This window comes from Ahaetulla prasina, chromosome 7 (genome assembly GCF_028640845.1).
Source record: "Ahaetulla prasina isolate Xishuangbanna chromosome 7, ASM2864084v1, whole genome shotgun sequence".
Taxonomy (NCBI): domain Eukaryota; kingdom Metazoa; phylum Chordata; class Lepidosauria; order Squamata; family Colubridae; genus Ahaetulla; species Ahaetulla prasina.
In genome coordinates this window covers 101,181,918-101,195,658 of record NC_080545.1, presented here as the reverse complement: position 1 = coordinate 101,195,658, position 13,741 = coordinate 101,181,918, and the positions used below count along the sequence as shown (strand labels likewise).

General features: G+C 50.3%; 1 protein-coding gene across 1 annotated transcript; it reads left to right on the top strand.

Annotated features, from left to right (window-relative positions):
• The first annotated feature begins 151 nt into the window (after positions 1-151).
• Positions 152-7,610, top strand: LOC131202605 (interferon-induced protein with tetratricopeptide repeats 5-like). The gene is made up of 3 exons (XM_058191709.1): positions 152-380; positions 3,312-3,618; positions 6,281-7,610. Exons 1-3 carry the CDS (start codon positions 152-154, stop codon positions 7,608-7,610), a joined length of 1,866 nt encoding a protein of 621 aa, XP_058047692.1.
• The last annotated feature ends 6,131 nt before the right edge of the window (positions 7,611-13,741 follow it).

Sequence of the window (13,741 nt, the reverse complement as noted above, 5' to 3'; positions counted from 1 at the left end):
GCACTCCGTGCGATCCTCGCTTCGTTTGAGCCTGTTGTGGGGGGGGGCTGGGGGCTGCAGATATGTGAATCCAGGCGGCCAGGCGGGGTCGTCACCTTGCTTCTTAGACCCTCTCGGCCAGCGCTTGTCCCCGGCGATTTAATGCGGCGCGATGCGCTTATCCACTGCCGTCCGACGATACGATCCTGTGCGGGGAATCCAAATTCTTGGCTCCGGGAGCAGAGGGGAGAACGGCCAAGCCACTCACCACTACCGCAGTCCGGAAGAAAGTTTTGCTGGGCCACCGGGGCTCTGTCAGTGGGCGTCCTCAGGATCGCTCTTGCGGTTGTGGGAAGTTGCCCTCTTTGGGGAGACCCCGAGCGATGGGAGAGTTTTGCAAAGTAGAAAGAAAGCGCAACACATTGAAAACCCTCCGGACCACACGGAGAAGGCGAGCGCCCGATCCCTGCCTCGAATGCCGAATCCCTCGACACGTTTTATTATCTCTATCCATCCATCCATCCATCCATGCTCTATCCATGCCCCCACCTCTTCTATATCAACTATCAACTATCATCTATCAATGATCTATCATTTATATCTTCTATCTATCCATCCATCCATCCATCCATCTATCTCTATCTATCTATGCCCCCCCCCTTTATCTATCTATGATATATCTATCATCTATATCTGTCTTTCTATCTATCTCTATCTATGATCTATCATTTATATCTGTCTATTTGCTGCGTGTCTCATTTCAAAGCAACTCTGGGTGGCTTCCAGCATAAAATTAAAATCACCAAGTATAAATAAGTATTAAATAAAGTGACCATACAAATCAAATTGCAGACACATGATGGAAAAGGCGGGAGGCCGACTGGGGGGAGGAGAGGGGTTTGTTTTATTGGATTTATGTATTAATCAAATTAAATGGACTGCAGAGGATGGTAGAGGATAGGAAGGCCTGGAGGAACATTGTCCGTGGGTCGGACACGACTTCACAACTAACAACAATAATTAATCAAATTCATGTAAGGGCCCAGGCTGGGGAAGGGGACTCTGGGCAGCCTTCCCCAGCCAGTCCAGTGTGCACGTAGAACTGTCTATCCACTCGGGAAGATTTCACATGTTCAGGCCATCAAAGATTTTAACTTAACTTTTAATCCTGTTTTAAGCTTTGCCTTTATTCATCTGTTTATATGGTTTTATTATGTTGTAAACCGTCCAAAGTCAATAAAGGAGAAAATCGGTAGCTGTTTTGAAATGAGTGGTCCTTGCCGCTCTCTGAGCTTGGCTGTTTTCTTGCAGATGTTTTATGACCCAAATAGGGAACATCATCAGTGCTAGAAGGGAGTAGGGTTTGTGGAGGAGAAGGAAGGAAGGAAGGAAGGAAGGAAGGAAGGAAGGAAGGAAGGAAGGAAGGAAGGAAGGAAGGAAGGAAGGAAGGAAGGAAGGAAGGAAGGAAGGAAGAGCTTTGGGGGTTCTCAGCGCTCTCTGAGCTTGGCTGTTTTCTTGCAGACGTTTTATGACCCAAATAGGGACCATCATCAGTCCTAGAAGGGAGTAGGGTTTGTGGAGGAGAGGGGAGGGAGGGAGAGAGGGAAGGAAGGAAGGAAGGAAGGAAGGAAGGAAGGAAGGAAGGAAGGAAGGAAAGAAGGAAGGAAGGAAGGAAGGAAGGAAGAGCTTTGGGGGTTCTCAGTGCTCTCTGACCTTGGCTGTTTTCTTGCAGACGTTTTATGACCCAAATAGGGAACATCATCAGTGCTAGAAGGGAGTAGGGTTTGTGGAGGAGAGGGGAGGGAGGAAAGGAAGGAAGGAAGGAAGGAAGGAAGGAAGGAAGGAAGGAAGGAAGGAAGGAAGAGCTTTGGGGGTTTTCAGTGCCCTCTGACCTTGGCTGTTTTCTTACAGACGTTTTATGACCCAAATAGGGACCATCATCAGTGCTAGAAGGCAAGGGGGTTTGCAGAAACAAGGAAGAATGGGGAAGAAGACTAATGATCTTGATGCTTTGTGTTTGAAGTTTTTTGCAAACTGTTCATGACTCAGGTAGTTAACATCAGTACTAGAGGGAAATAGGGTTTTCTCAATCCGTTCTAACACTGATGATGTTACCTAGTTGGGTAACGAAATGTCTCCAGGAAAACAAGCCAGCTCAGAGAGCACCAAGGACCCTTTTCATGCCCCCAGTCAGTAAGGTGAAATAATCAGGGTAGACATTTAATTTTTTTTAAAAAGCCAACGAAATAAAATACAATATTGATTTTTTTTCTCCCCTACTAAAAACAGTTTCAGTTCAAGTGCATTTTACATTTCAGCCACTTTCCTCTAACCTGACATTTTTTCAACCTTGGCAAATTTAAGATATTTACCACCCCAGATGATTTAATTAAATTGTTCCAGACTGGGTTGTGACACCCCTTCCCACAATCTGCCTTAACTGGGTAGCTGAAGACCCAAAGACAGGACATTCTGAAGAAATAAGGCTACCTTTAAAACTGAACTCTCCCCACTTCAGGGGGCTTCCCAAAGGGGGTATTTGTGGATAAGGGTCCCTGCTGCTACTTACTGCCTCTGAGCCCACCCACCCCCCCTCCTCCCCATGGTGCCCCACAACGCTTCCTCAAGAAGGGGAGATTCTGGGTATAAAATTATTGTTGAGACTCTGGAAAGAGCGCATGGAAAAGATGACAATTAGGGGACTGGAAGCTAAAACATAGGGTGCTGAAACTGGGAATATCTAGTTTGATGAAAAGAAGGACTAGGGGTGACATGATAGCAGTCTTCCGATATTTGAGGGGCTGCCACAAAGAGGAGGGGGGTCAATTTTATTTTCCAAAGCATCAGAAGGCAGGGGCAAGAAGCAAATGGATGGAAACTCATCAAGGAGAGAAGCAAGCTGGAATGAAGGAGAAATTTCCCAGCAGTGAGAACAATTAACCAGTGGAACAGCTTGCCACCAGGACTTGTAGATGCTCCATCCCTGGAGGTTTTTAAGAAGAGATGGGACAGCTAGAGTGGAATAAGGTCTTCTGCTTGAGCCGGGGGTTGGACTAGAAGACCTCCAAGGACCTTTCCAACTCTTTGCTATTCGCTGGGCCGCCCTCCCCCGCCCTCGCGGCTGGAGCAAAGCACTTGGATCCACGCGCACTGACATACGCATACACAAACACGTAGATGGAGAAAGAGAGAAAGAAAAGGAAATTCGGGCGCTTCTAAGGAACAGGGGCGTTGGGAACGGGGCTTCCTCCGGCGAGAGGGTCCAAGAGGCACTACAAAGACCCTCCCCGCCAAAAGTGCCCCCGCTTCTCCCCCTGCCCTGCGTTTAAAAGATCCACACGAAACAAAACTCGCGCTAAACCGGGTGGGGTCGTCCGAATGCCGTATGCTGGACGGCCGCTTTGCCCGCGAAGCAGGTGCCCTGAATGGTGTTTCCCGGCCCATCTCCCCCACCCCACCAATCCAGCCTGGACTGGCCATTGGCTATGCCCCCCTCCCCTTCGTCCCCCCCCCTCCCCACCTGCTTTCATTTTCCATTTCTCCGGCGGGACCTCCCCGTTCACCCACCTGGCCCAACTCTCATCCTTGCGCCCAAACTCCGAAGAGGGAGCCGCAGCGCGAACAGTGTGGCAGGATGAGGTAGGTGGGGGTGTCGGAACGGAGCCCCCCCCTTAGGAACAGAAGGAGAGCGGGTCCCTAATGGGGAGGGTCCCGCGGAATGTCCCTCCTTGTAAAATGGGGGCGAGGGCGGGGGCTGCTGCAACCAAATCTCTGTGTCCCCCCCATCAATTACCTGAGTTTCCCTCCCCCCCCCCGTGGGTCCGGTTGTTGCAATACGAGCCTGTGGCCCCGGGGGGGGGGCCTGGCCTGGGGCTGGGTCGCATCCTGGCTCTGCAGAGCTTTTGAACCCCCGAAGGAGCTGGAGCGAGCGCTACAGGGGTGGCCCTGGACAGGCAGCTGCTCACATGCCCCACAACGCGCCCCCCCGACTCTTCAAGAACCCCCAACCCATCCGTCTCTGCAGCCCCGAAGGAGCCGGAGCGGCAGCCCGGCTGGAGGGGGGAGCCAGAGTTGTGGGTGTGCCCTCCCCCCTCCAGCGACACTCCAGAACAGCTAAAGGCAGCTTCCCCATCTGCCCCACAACACCCCTACCCCACCCCTACCCCGACCTGGCGAAAGCTGTTCTGCTCCTGGCAAGACTGCCCCCCCATCCCAGCTGGGGGACCGACTCCCCACCGCCTGGGCAGCCCTGGCACTCTTTCAGAGCCCCTCCCTAGCAAGAGGGCCCATCAACAGCTCCCTTTCTAATCTGTAACAATGGAGTGTTAAGTTTATGTTTTCCCCACAAATCAGATTTAAGTGGGTTTTTCCACTACACAAGGGGTTTCAAAATTGCCCTCCCTCCCCCTTTTCCACCATCTCCCTCCTCCTGGCCCCGAGGGAGGCCTGTTCCATGCCAGGGCTAGAAAGGGGTCTCCCTTCCATGGAGAAACACACCCCCCCCCGACGTTCACACAAGCTGCAGAGCCAGCTCAGGGGAAACCTCAGTCTTTCTGTGGCCCACAGGTAGTCCTCGACTTACGACCACAGCGGAGCCCAAAATTGCTGCTGTTAAGTGAAGACTTGCTTGGCAAGTGAGTTTGGCCCCGTTTTAGGACTTCGCTTACTGCAGTTGTTAACCAAATCTCTGCTGTTGTCGTGTCCCAACCCCCCACTCCGACGAACGAGTCAAGGAAGTCCGTGACAAACTTGGCAACGAAGCCTCTGCAGCTTGCCAAGTTCCTTCCAGGTTTATCAGGGCAGGCAGGAGTCCAAGTTGTGACTTCAGCGATAGGGTCCGGTATCAGCAAACTAGATAAAACTAGTCCTTTATAGAGCAGGTCCTTTATAGAGGCTGTGGGGTGTGGCTCCATGACTCAGCATTTATCCAGGCCTGCCCCTCCCTTCCTTCTGCTGGCGTCGCCTCTCAGATCTCCGGAAGCGAGGGTCCTCCCACCCTGAATTGTCTTCAGCTGGATCTGCTGTCAGCGTCTGGGAAAGGGAGGGGTCAGAGGGAGTAGGCCCGAGCAATTCCAGCACCTGGCTGACGTCCTGCTCTGAAGGCTGAGCCAAAGAAACACACCTGTATGAGTGAGATTTATTGGGCTACTCCTTTCACTCCTGGAATCCTCTCCCGGCATGGGGCCAGGGCCGGGGGCTGGAGGCATGACAGGCCGTTCATCTTCATTATCAGACTCGGAGTCTGATAAAAGGGAGACGGGAGGGGCCCGGCTGAGGAGAGGAGGGAGGACGAGTCACAACAGCCGTCAATAAGTGAGTCACATGGTTGTTAAGTGAATCCGGCTTTCTCTGTGTGACTGTGTTGGTCAGAAGGTCACAAAAGGGGACCCAGGGACACTGCGACCGTCGTAAATATGAGTCAGTCACCAAGCGACTGTCACGTGACCATAGAGATGCTGCACCGGTCATAAGTGAGAAAACTGATCGTAAGTCACTTTTCTTCTGTGCTGTTGTCACTTCAAATAGTCACTAAGCAAACTTGTCAGTCGAGGACTACCTGTATTGTTTATTTTGGAGGTGCAAAGATTGTTTCCCCTCCCCACCCCTGGGAGTGGGGAAGGGGAAGAACAGCGAAGGCAGCCACATGGGTGTCCCCTGGAGACCCTCAAGGGGGCCAGGAAAGCTTCTAAGAGGGGCAAGCAGAGTCCCTGTTCCATGGATCTCCTCCCTGCAGACAGGAGGCTAAAACAGGTTCCCTTCCTTGGAAGCTAGCTTCTTCACAAGACCCCAAAGAGTGCCCCCCCCCTCATGTCCAAAGAACCCGACAGCAAATTGAGGATCCAGAGGGGGGGCAGGGTCTGCTTCCGAATGAATAGCCAGACTTGGCCAGGTTCACATCAGAGGTGGGTTTCAGCAGGTTCTGACCAATTCTGGAGAACTGGTAGTGGAAATTTTGAGTAGTTCGGAGAACCGGCAGTAAAAATTCTGACTGGCCCACATCTAACCTCTGCCTCCCAGGTCCCAGCTGGTTGGGAGGAAATGGGGATTTTGCAGTAACCTTGCCCTGGAGTGGGGTGGGAATGGAGATTTTACAGTATCCTTCCCACACCACGCCATGCCCACCAAGCCACGCTCACAAAACCGGTAGTGAAAACTTTTGAAACCCTCCACTGGTTCACATGCTCCGGCCGGCCTGAACAGCTCCGTTTGTGGTTAACACATTATCTGAGCCCACCACACATACCCAAGGCAGGTCTCCTTTGCCTCTCACCCAGGTCTTTTGTCTTCTCCCCCCCCCCAGTTCCCCACCTTACAGGAGACCCCTGAAGGAGAAGCTCCAGCACCTGCAGTGTCACTTCACCTGGGACTTTGAGGTCAAAGACAAGATGAACATCAGACACACCCTGCTTACTCTGACCGTCCGCCTGGAGCACGACCCCCTCTATAAGCGGGGCACCTACCTTGCCCTGAAGGCCTATCTGCACCACCTGGAGGGGAGCCCCAAAGAGGCCCTGGCCATCCTGCAGGAAGCCAAAGAGGTCTTGAAGAAGGAGCCTCCGGAGACCTTCTCACGCCAGGTCCTGCTGGTGTATGGGAACTACGCCTGGATCTATTACCATTTGACCGATTATGACAAGGTGGATCTCTACTTGGCCCAGATCCGCCAGATCTGCCGGGACCTGTCCAGCCCTGAGCCCTACTCAGCTGTGATCCCGGAGGTCTACGCCCAGAAAGGTTGGTCTCTCTTGGCCATGGGCTTCCGGAACGGCCAGCTGGCCAAGGAGTGTTTCCAGAAGGCCCTGGCGCTGCAGGGACCAAGCGTGGAGCTGCAGGAGGGCCTGGCCTTCTCCGCCTTCGCTTTCTGGACACACTGCTACGATGAGAAGTTACAGGAAGAGAGCCAGAAGTTGCTGGAAGGGCTGATCTGCAGCCACCCTGAAAATTATGAAGCCAAAGTATATTTGGCACAGATTCTCCGTAAGAAAGATGATGAAAGAGCACGGCACCTTGCTGAAGATGTGGTCCAGAACAGTCTCAACCCGGAACTGCTGAGAATTGCAACCAAGGTTTATAAGTTCCACTCTCTCTCCCAGGCCATTTCCACCCTGAAGAAGGCCATCGGCCTCTGTGGTGATTACTATCTCCTGCACTACGACCTTGGCATCAGTTACATGGACCTCTTAGATCGAGGAACCGAGGGGAACCGAGCGGAGATTGTGGAGGACGCCATTGGGTGCTTCAGACGGTCTCTGGAAGGCAATCCTGTATCCGTGTTTTCCCGGCTGAAGCTGGCAAAGTTGTACGGAGAAAGGTGCCAGCTTTACGAGGAGGAGGTCTACCTGGGCATAATGGAGGACCTGCCAACCGCCAGCAAGAGATGCCAGCAATCTTTCTATCTGCACTGGGGGGATTTCCTCCTCCGCAAGAAGGGGCAGAGGCAGGCAGCGCTGCGGGCGTACAAAGCCTGCTTGGAGGTGCCAGGAGACCACCCTCTGGAGCAGAAGCAGCTGTGGCTGCGTCTGAAAGATCTGGCCAGGGTCTTTCGTTCGGAAGGCGACACGGAACAAGACAGAGCTATCCACCGTCTGCTGGGCGAAATGGCAGCAAAGCGTCAGGGGACACCTCGTTGATCTGTAGGCCTTGCCTCCCACGACCCTCCCCAGGAGCCAGCTGGGAATATGGATAGTGCCCCCTCGCAGCCCTGACTTGCTCCTTCCTGGGGTGTTGCTGGAAAACAAGTTAATGTTTGTGACAACCTTTCTCTTTCTTTCTCTTCCCTCCTCCTCTTTATCGCATGAGTAATCCAGGGTGCACCCGAGAGGCCTAGAGGTAGAGCTTCTGCTTCATCATCAGGAGGCTGTGAATTCAATCCTGGGTAGAGGCAGATATGTGCCTCTCTGGGCACACTGAGAATTTATCTGCCGAATAAAACTCTGCGTCGGCGACAGGAAGGGTATCCAGCCAGTAAACACTCAGCTCCATTCAATTGCCCAGACTCCACCCTGCAAGAAGAAGATGATGAATCCAGGGAGCACACCTGACAACTCTATAGCTCCTAGCTGCTTGCCGATGTGAACCTTGCTACAAGAGACAGTATTGTGGCAGGCTCCATGTGTTGGCGGTTCAAATCCATCCGAAGGTGACCTGTGCCCTAAAGTAGCATTAAGGAGGATCTAGTTCATCAGATAGAGTGCTACTAACGCTTCATGCTCCCCTACAAACCTCTAATGTTTCTAACCCTTTTAGATGTTGTTTGTTTTTTTATGTTAGAGACTTTCGGTTTTGTATCCTGCAGCCTTTTATAATTTGGATAGCTAGATGGGCATCATATAACTTCAATAAAGAAAATGGATATTTGTATTGTTTTCTAGACTCTGATTTATTTTCTATGGTCTTTCATTGTCTGTACCCCGCCCTCATTTTGATGGTCTTTGTAAAATTGATGGCCTTCAGATCTTCCCTCCTTTCCTGCCCTTCCTCCGTTTTCTAGGCAAAAGCAGGGGTGAAATGCTACCGATTCGCTCCGGTTCGGACAAAACAGTAATGATAAAAATTACTGGTTTGGGCGAACCGGTAGTTAAAAAAAGCTACCAGTTCCTCCAAACCGGTATTTCCAAAGATCAGCTGTGCCGCGTGGCTTAGCTTTGCTAAAAAGCAGGAAAGCCTGCTTTCTAGTAAAGCTAAATCGCACGGCACAGCTGATCCCCCCCCCTCCCTCGCTGTTCTAGTTACCTTCCCAAGCCGCCTTTTGGCGCTTATTTGTGCATGCCAGAACACATGCACCGCCCGCGAACCGGTAGCAAACTGGTTCAAATTTCACCACTGGGTAAAAGCACACACACACACACAAAGTGTCAAGTTTTCAGTGGGGATTTGAAACAATTAAAAAATGATGTGATTTGCTTACCAGAGACACACCTTAAATTATCAGACCAAAAATACTTAATAAACTCAAAATTAGATAAACATTTTGTTGCATCAGCTTTGGACAAGAAAAATGGTTTAGTTGTATATATATCAGGAAGGATTTACCAGCTAAGTTAATTGAGGCAGATACTCAAGGAAGATTTATTGCCATTGAACTGGTGATAGAAGCAAAAAAGACATTACTGACTGGTATATATGCACCTAATCAGCAACAAGAAAAGTTTTATAAAATGTTGCATGAGAGGTTGACCTTCTGCCTCACATTATGGAATTGTTCAGCTTGTTAAGATGGAAAGCTTGTTGTGTTGGGTTCAGGATGGGTCCTTGAGTGGCTCAACAGACTAATGCAGTCTGTTATTAACACAGCTGCTTGCAATTACTGCAAATTCAAGCCCCACCAGGCCCAAGGTTGACTCAGCCTTCCATCCTTTATAAAGGTAGGCAAAATGACGACCCAGATTGTTGGGGGCAATAAAAGTTAACTTTGTATATAAATATACAAATAGGATGAAGACTATTGCTTAACACAATGTAAGCCGCCCTGAGTCTTCGGAGAAGGGCGGGATAAAAATGCAATTTTTTTAAAAAAAGGGGTTCCTAGGGTGCCTGGCCCAACTGGTGTGTGTGTGTGTTGGGAAACACCCAGGCAGGAATGGAAAAGGATTTAAGTGGAGCGTTAGCTTGAATCCTTGAGACTTCTTCCGTCTATTCCCCGGCTGAGGCTGGCAGTAAGGGGAGATTCCTGTTGTAAGGTTTGGCAATACGCTTAAGCCAAAAATGAACCAAAACAATGACTTAAACGGAGGCTTGAGAACGAAAGAAACAGACTTTTATTCTTTGATCAAAGTTAAAGTTCTGGGTAAGAACTTTACAAGGGGCATGAGAGGAAAATTCGACAAAGCAGTGTCCTTTCTTATACCCAACAAAGGTCCTTGTAGTATCCTAACCAATCTAGTCATATACATTGTAAAAGTCAAGTCATGTAACCTAACTTCAGATTTACAGTCTTCCTGTAGTGTTTACCTTTGTCTTCTTAATTAGCCACTTGGTCCCCTATTAACAGCACAAAAGGCGTGTAGATTGCTCTGATAGTCTGAGATACGTTCCAGTTCCAGAAATGCCAGATACTTTCAGGATGATAACGATCCAGGAAGTTAGTCAATGTGACATGTTTGTCTTATAACTTCAAAGGCGTAATATATATGTCACTGTCACAGGAAACAGATATTTACAGCATTCAGGTATACAAAGACATCATATATCATACATATATATGTTGCAAGAAACAAACCATTAGAAAGTTTCTACTAATTCTAGTATTTCAGTATATCTCTTCCCTTACACCAGCAGTTCTCAACCTGTGGGTCGGGACCCCGTTGGGGGTCGAATGACGATTTGCCAGGGGTCGCCTAAGACCATCGGAAATATGGGAAGTATACTTGCGAGTCGAAGAATCGCGCTCCAATGGTTGACTCCACAAGCCAGCTGCAGGCTCTTCAAATCGCTACCCGAATTCGGCTTCAGGCGCGATGAATTAAAAAAGAGAGAAATCTTTGCTCTGATGTCTCCCTCTCAAGCCAGCTGCAATCACTCCCAATCGCTAGCCAAATTCGACTTCAGGCGCGATAAACTTAATAGGGGAGGAGTCTCCGCTTTAATGCCTCCGTCCTCAAGGCAATCACAAGCAGTTCAGATCGCTAGCCAATACGGCTTCAGGCGCGATAAATTCAAAACGAAAATAATTTTATGGTTGGGGTCGCCACATCGTGGGGAATTGTATTAAAGGGGTCGCAGCACTATAAAGGTTGAGAACCGCTGCCTTACACTGTTTTATAGGCAGAATACTGCAACTGATCAACTGCAATGCATGGAAACCTCCAAGACATACAATGGAGAGGATTTTAAGGCAATCCACCATTACACAGCCAATTGTGTTTCCCTTCCCATACTTTTCCTCCTACTGGCTTTGTGGGAGGCCTGTACCATCCATGTTGTGGATGAGGGAGTCCCTCTTATGGTGCCCCTGGGTGTTCAGAAAGGACCCAGAGCCCCCCCCCAACCCCCCCCACCCTTAGTGCCAACCTCGGCTGCTCTGTGCCGACCAGATACCCAGCCTGGGTTATTTTTGAGGTTAACAAGGTGCAAAGATTGCACCTTACACACACACACAGACAGCGAGAGAGAGAACGAAGGAGAGAAAGAATGAGAGATAAGGAGAAAAAGAGAATGAAAGAAAGATTGGGAGAGAATGCGATGAAAGAATGAGAGAGAGAGAATGAGAACGAGAGAAAGTGAGAGAGAAAGCACGAAATATAAAGAGAAAGAGAATGAGAATGAGAGAAAGAAAGAAAATGCAAGAAAAAGAAAGAGGGAAAGAGAATGAAAGATAAAAGAGTGGGAGAGGATGAGAGATTATGAGAATGAAAGAGAACGAAAGAATAAAGAGCATGGGAGAGAATGAGAGAGAGAGAAAGAATGAGAGAGAGAAAGAGAGAATGAAAGGGAGGGAGGGGGAGAGAAGCTGGTGCCTGTAACCGGAGTTGCTGGAGAGGAGCATTGTGGCTCTGCTCTCGTATATCAGGCATCCCTTGAATAATTGAGGCCCGGGGACAGGGTGGGGGGTGGGGGTGTCAGCTGAGAGGTTCCTGGCCTCTTTCTTCCCTGGAGGGAAGCCGGGAGAGCCCGTCTTGTCGCCCCCTCCCCGCAACCAAGTCTCCAAAGTTGTAGAGGTAGGAGGTTGGGGGATGGGTGGGCTCTTTCCCTTCTCTCGCCCAAAGCTAGAGGTGGCGTGTGTGTGTGTGGGGGGGGGGATAATTGCTGCCCTTCTGCTCCCCACCCTTATCTCCTTGGTCCCTCTTGAATCCTCAGGGATACCCCTCCTCTGAGCAACCTTGGCCAATTTCCCTGCCTGCCCCCCTCCACCCCACTTGGGCTGATGAGGGGCTCCCCCCTTGCAGGGGTTTCTAGGCTGAAGTGTCTCTTTTCCTGATGGCCAAGCTCAGCAACCACCACCCCCTCCCACCCCCACCCCCTCCGGAAAGTAACCAAGGTTAAGCCTTATCAGTACCAAGTGAGGTTTCCCCCTGGCTTGTGAGCTTAGCAAAAGCAGCTCTTTTCGAGGAGGTGGGAGAGTCTGAGAACTTTGCCGGCTTTGGCTTTGGGAAAAATCTTCCCTCAGGCCAGTCAGCATGCTTTAAGAGGGGTGGGCTTCCACTCCCAGAATTCCCCAGCAGGCATGCTTTGAGATAGGTGGACTTCAACTCCCAGAATTCCCCATCCAAGATGCTTTGAGATGGGTGGGCTTCAACTGCCAGAATTCCCCATCCAAGATGCTTTGAGATGGGTGGGCTTCAACTCCCAGAATTCCCCAGCCAGCATGCTTTGAGATGGGTGGGCTTCAACTCCCAGAATTCCCCAGCCGGCATGCTTTGAGATGGGTGGGCTTCAACTGCCAGAATTCCCCATCCAAGATGCTTTGAGATGGGTGGGCTTCAACTCCCAGAATTCCCCATCCAAGATGCTTTGAAATGGTGGACTTCCACTCCCAGAATTCCCCAGCCAGCATGCTTTGAGATGGGTGGGCTTCAACTCCCAGAATTCCCCATCCAAGATGCTTTGAGATGGTGGACTTCAACTCCCAGAATTCCCCAGCCACTCATGCTGTGGTTGAGAAACATTGTTTTAAGTCATCAAACTCCAGCCTGCTCTGAGCAGGAAGCCAAGAGAAAGGCACCAGGTTCCTTCAACCCTGGGTTGGAGTATACCATCATCCCCAACCAGCCTGGCTGATGGGGTTTGTATTCTAGGACAGGGTTCTCCAACCTTAGTAACTTTAAGACTTGTGGACTTCAACTCCCAGAATTCCTCAGCCAGCTTTGCTAGCTAAGGAATTCTGGGAGTTGAAGTCCACAAGTCTTAAAGTTTCCAAGGTTGGAGACCCCTGTTCTAGGAGAATGAATGGGAGGGCAGTCCTACCATAATACATCTTAATCCTCATCAAAGCTGCTTCCTCCCCATTCTTTGAAGGAGGGAGTTGCTGGCCTTCATGGCCTCCAGATGGAGGCCAGACCTCCTCACCCAGAGACCCAGGGGCTTCTGGGACTTGAGGACCTCCAGCGTGGGCCCTTCCAGACGCCAGAAGAAAGGGCTCAGCTGCGAGCTGCTGTCTACCAGGTAGGAGATGTTTTAAGTTCTACCAAAGCGTCGCTCTACAAGAAGAGAAGGTTGGGCTTTTAGACCAAAGGAGGTCATGGATTTCTGTGAAAAAGAAGAGAAGTTGACCCAAAATGGTTTTGAGAAATGATCTGGAGGAGAGGAGGGGATAAAAATTGCTCAGATTGGCTCAATGTGTAGAACAGGGGTCTCCATCCTTGGTCCCTTTAAGATCTGTGGACTTCAACTCCCAGAGGACTCTGGGACTTGAAGTCCACAAGTCTTAAAGGGACCAAGGTTGGAAACCCCTGGTGTAGAAGACTTGGTGGAATGAAAGGAAACATCTTGAAATGTTACCTGGAATACACGCAAACTGAATTACAGACTTGGAAGCTACCTTGGAGCAGTAATGGGTTTCTACGGGGTCGCCCCGGTTCAGGCGAACCGGTAGCGACAGTGGCAGGCTCCGCCCACTCACCCAGACATCATCAAAAATGCTCTGCACATGCGCAGAAGCGCGGCGCGCTCGCAAAGCAAGCAAGTGCCCCTGCGTGCTACCGGTAGCACCGGGATTTGAAACCCATTACTCAACCCCCTGTTTAAGCAGGAGACCATTCTGGAGGGAAAAAAAGGACTAGGGTTGACATGATAGCAGTGAAATGAAGGAAGGACTAATAAAAAG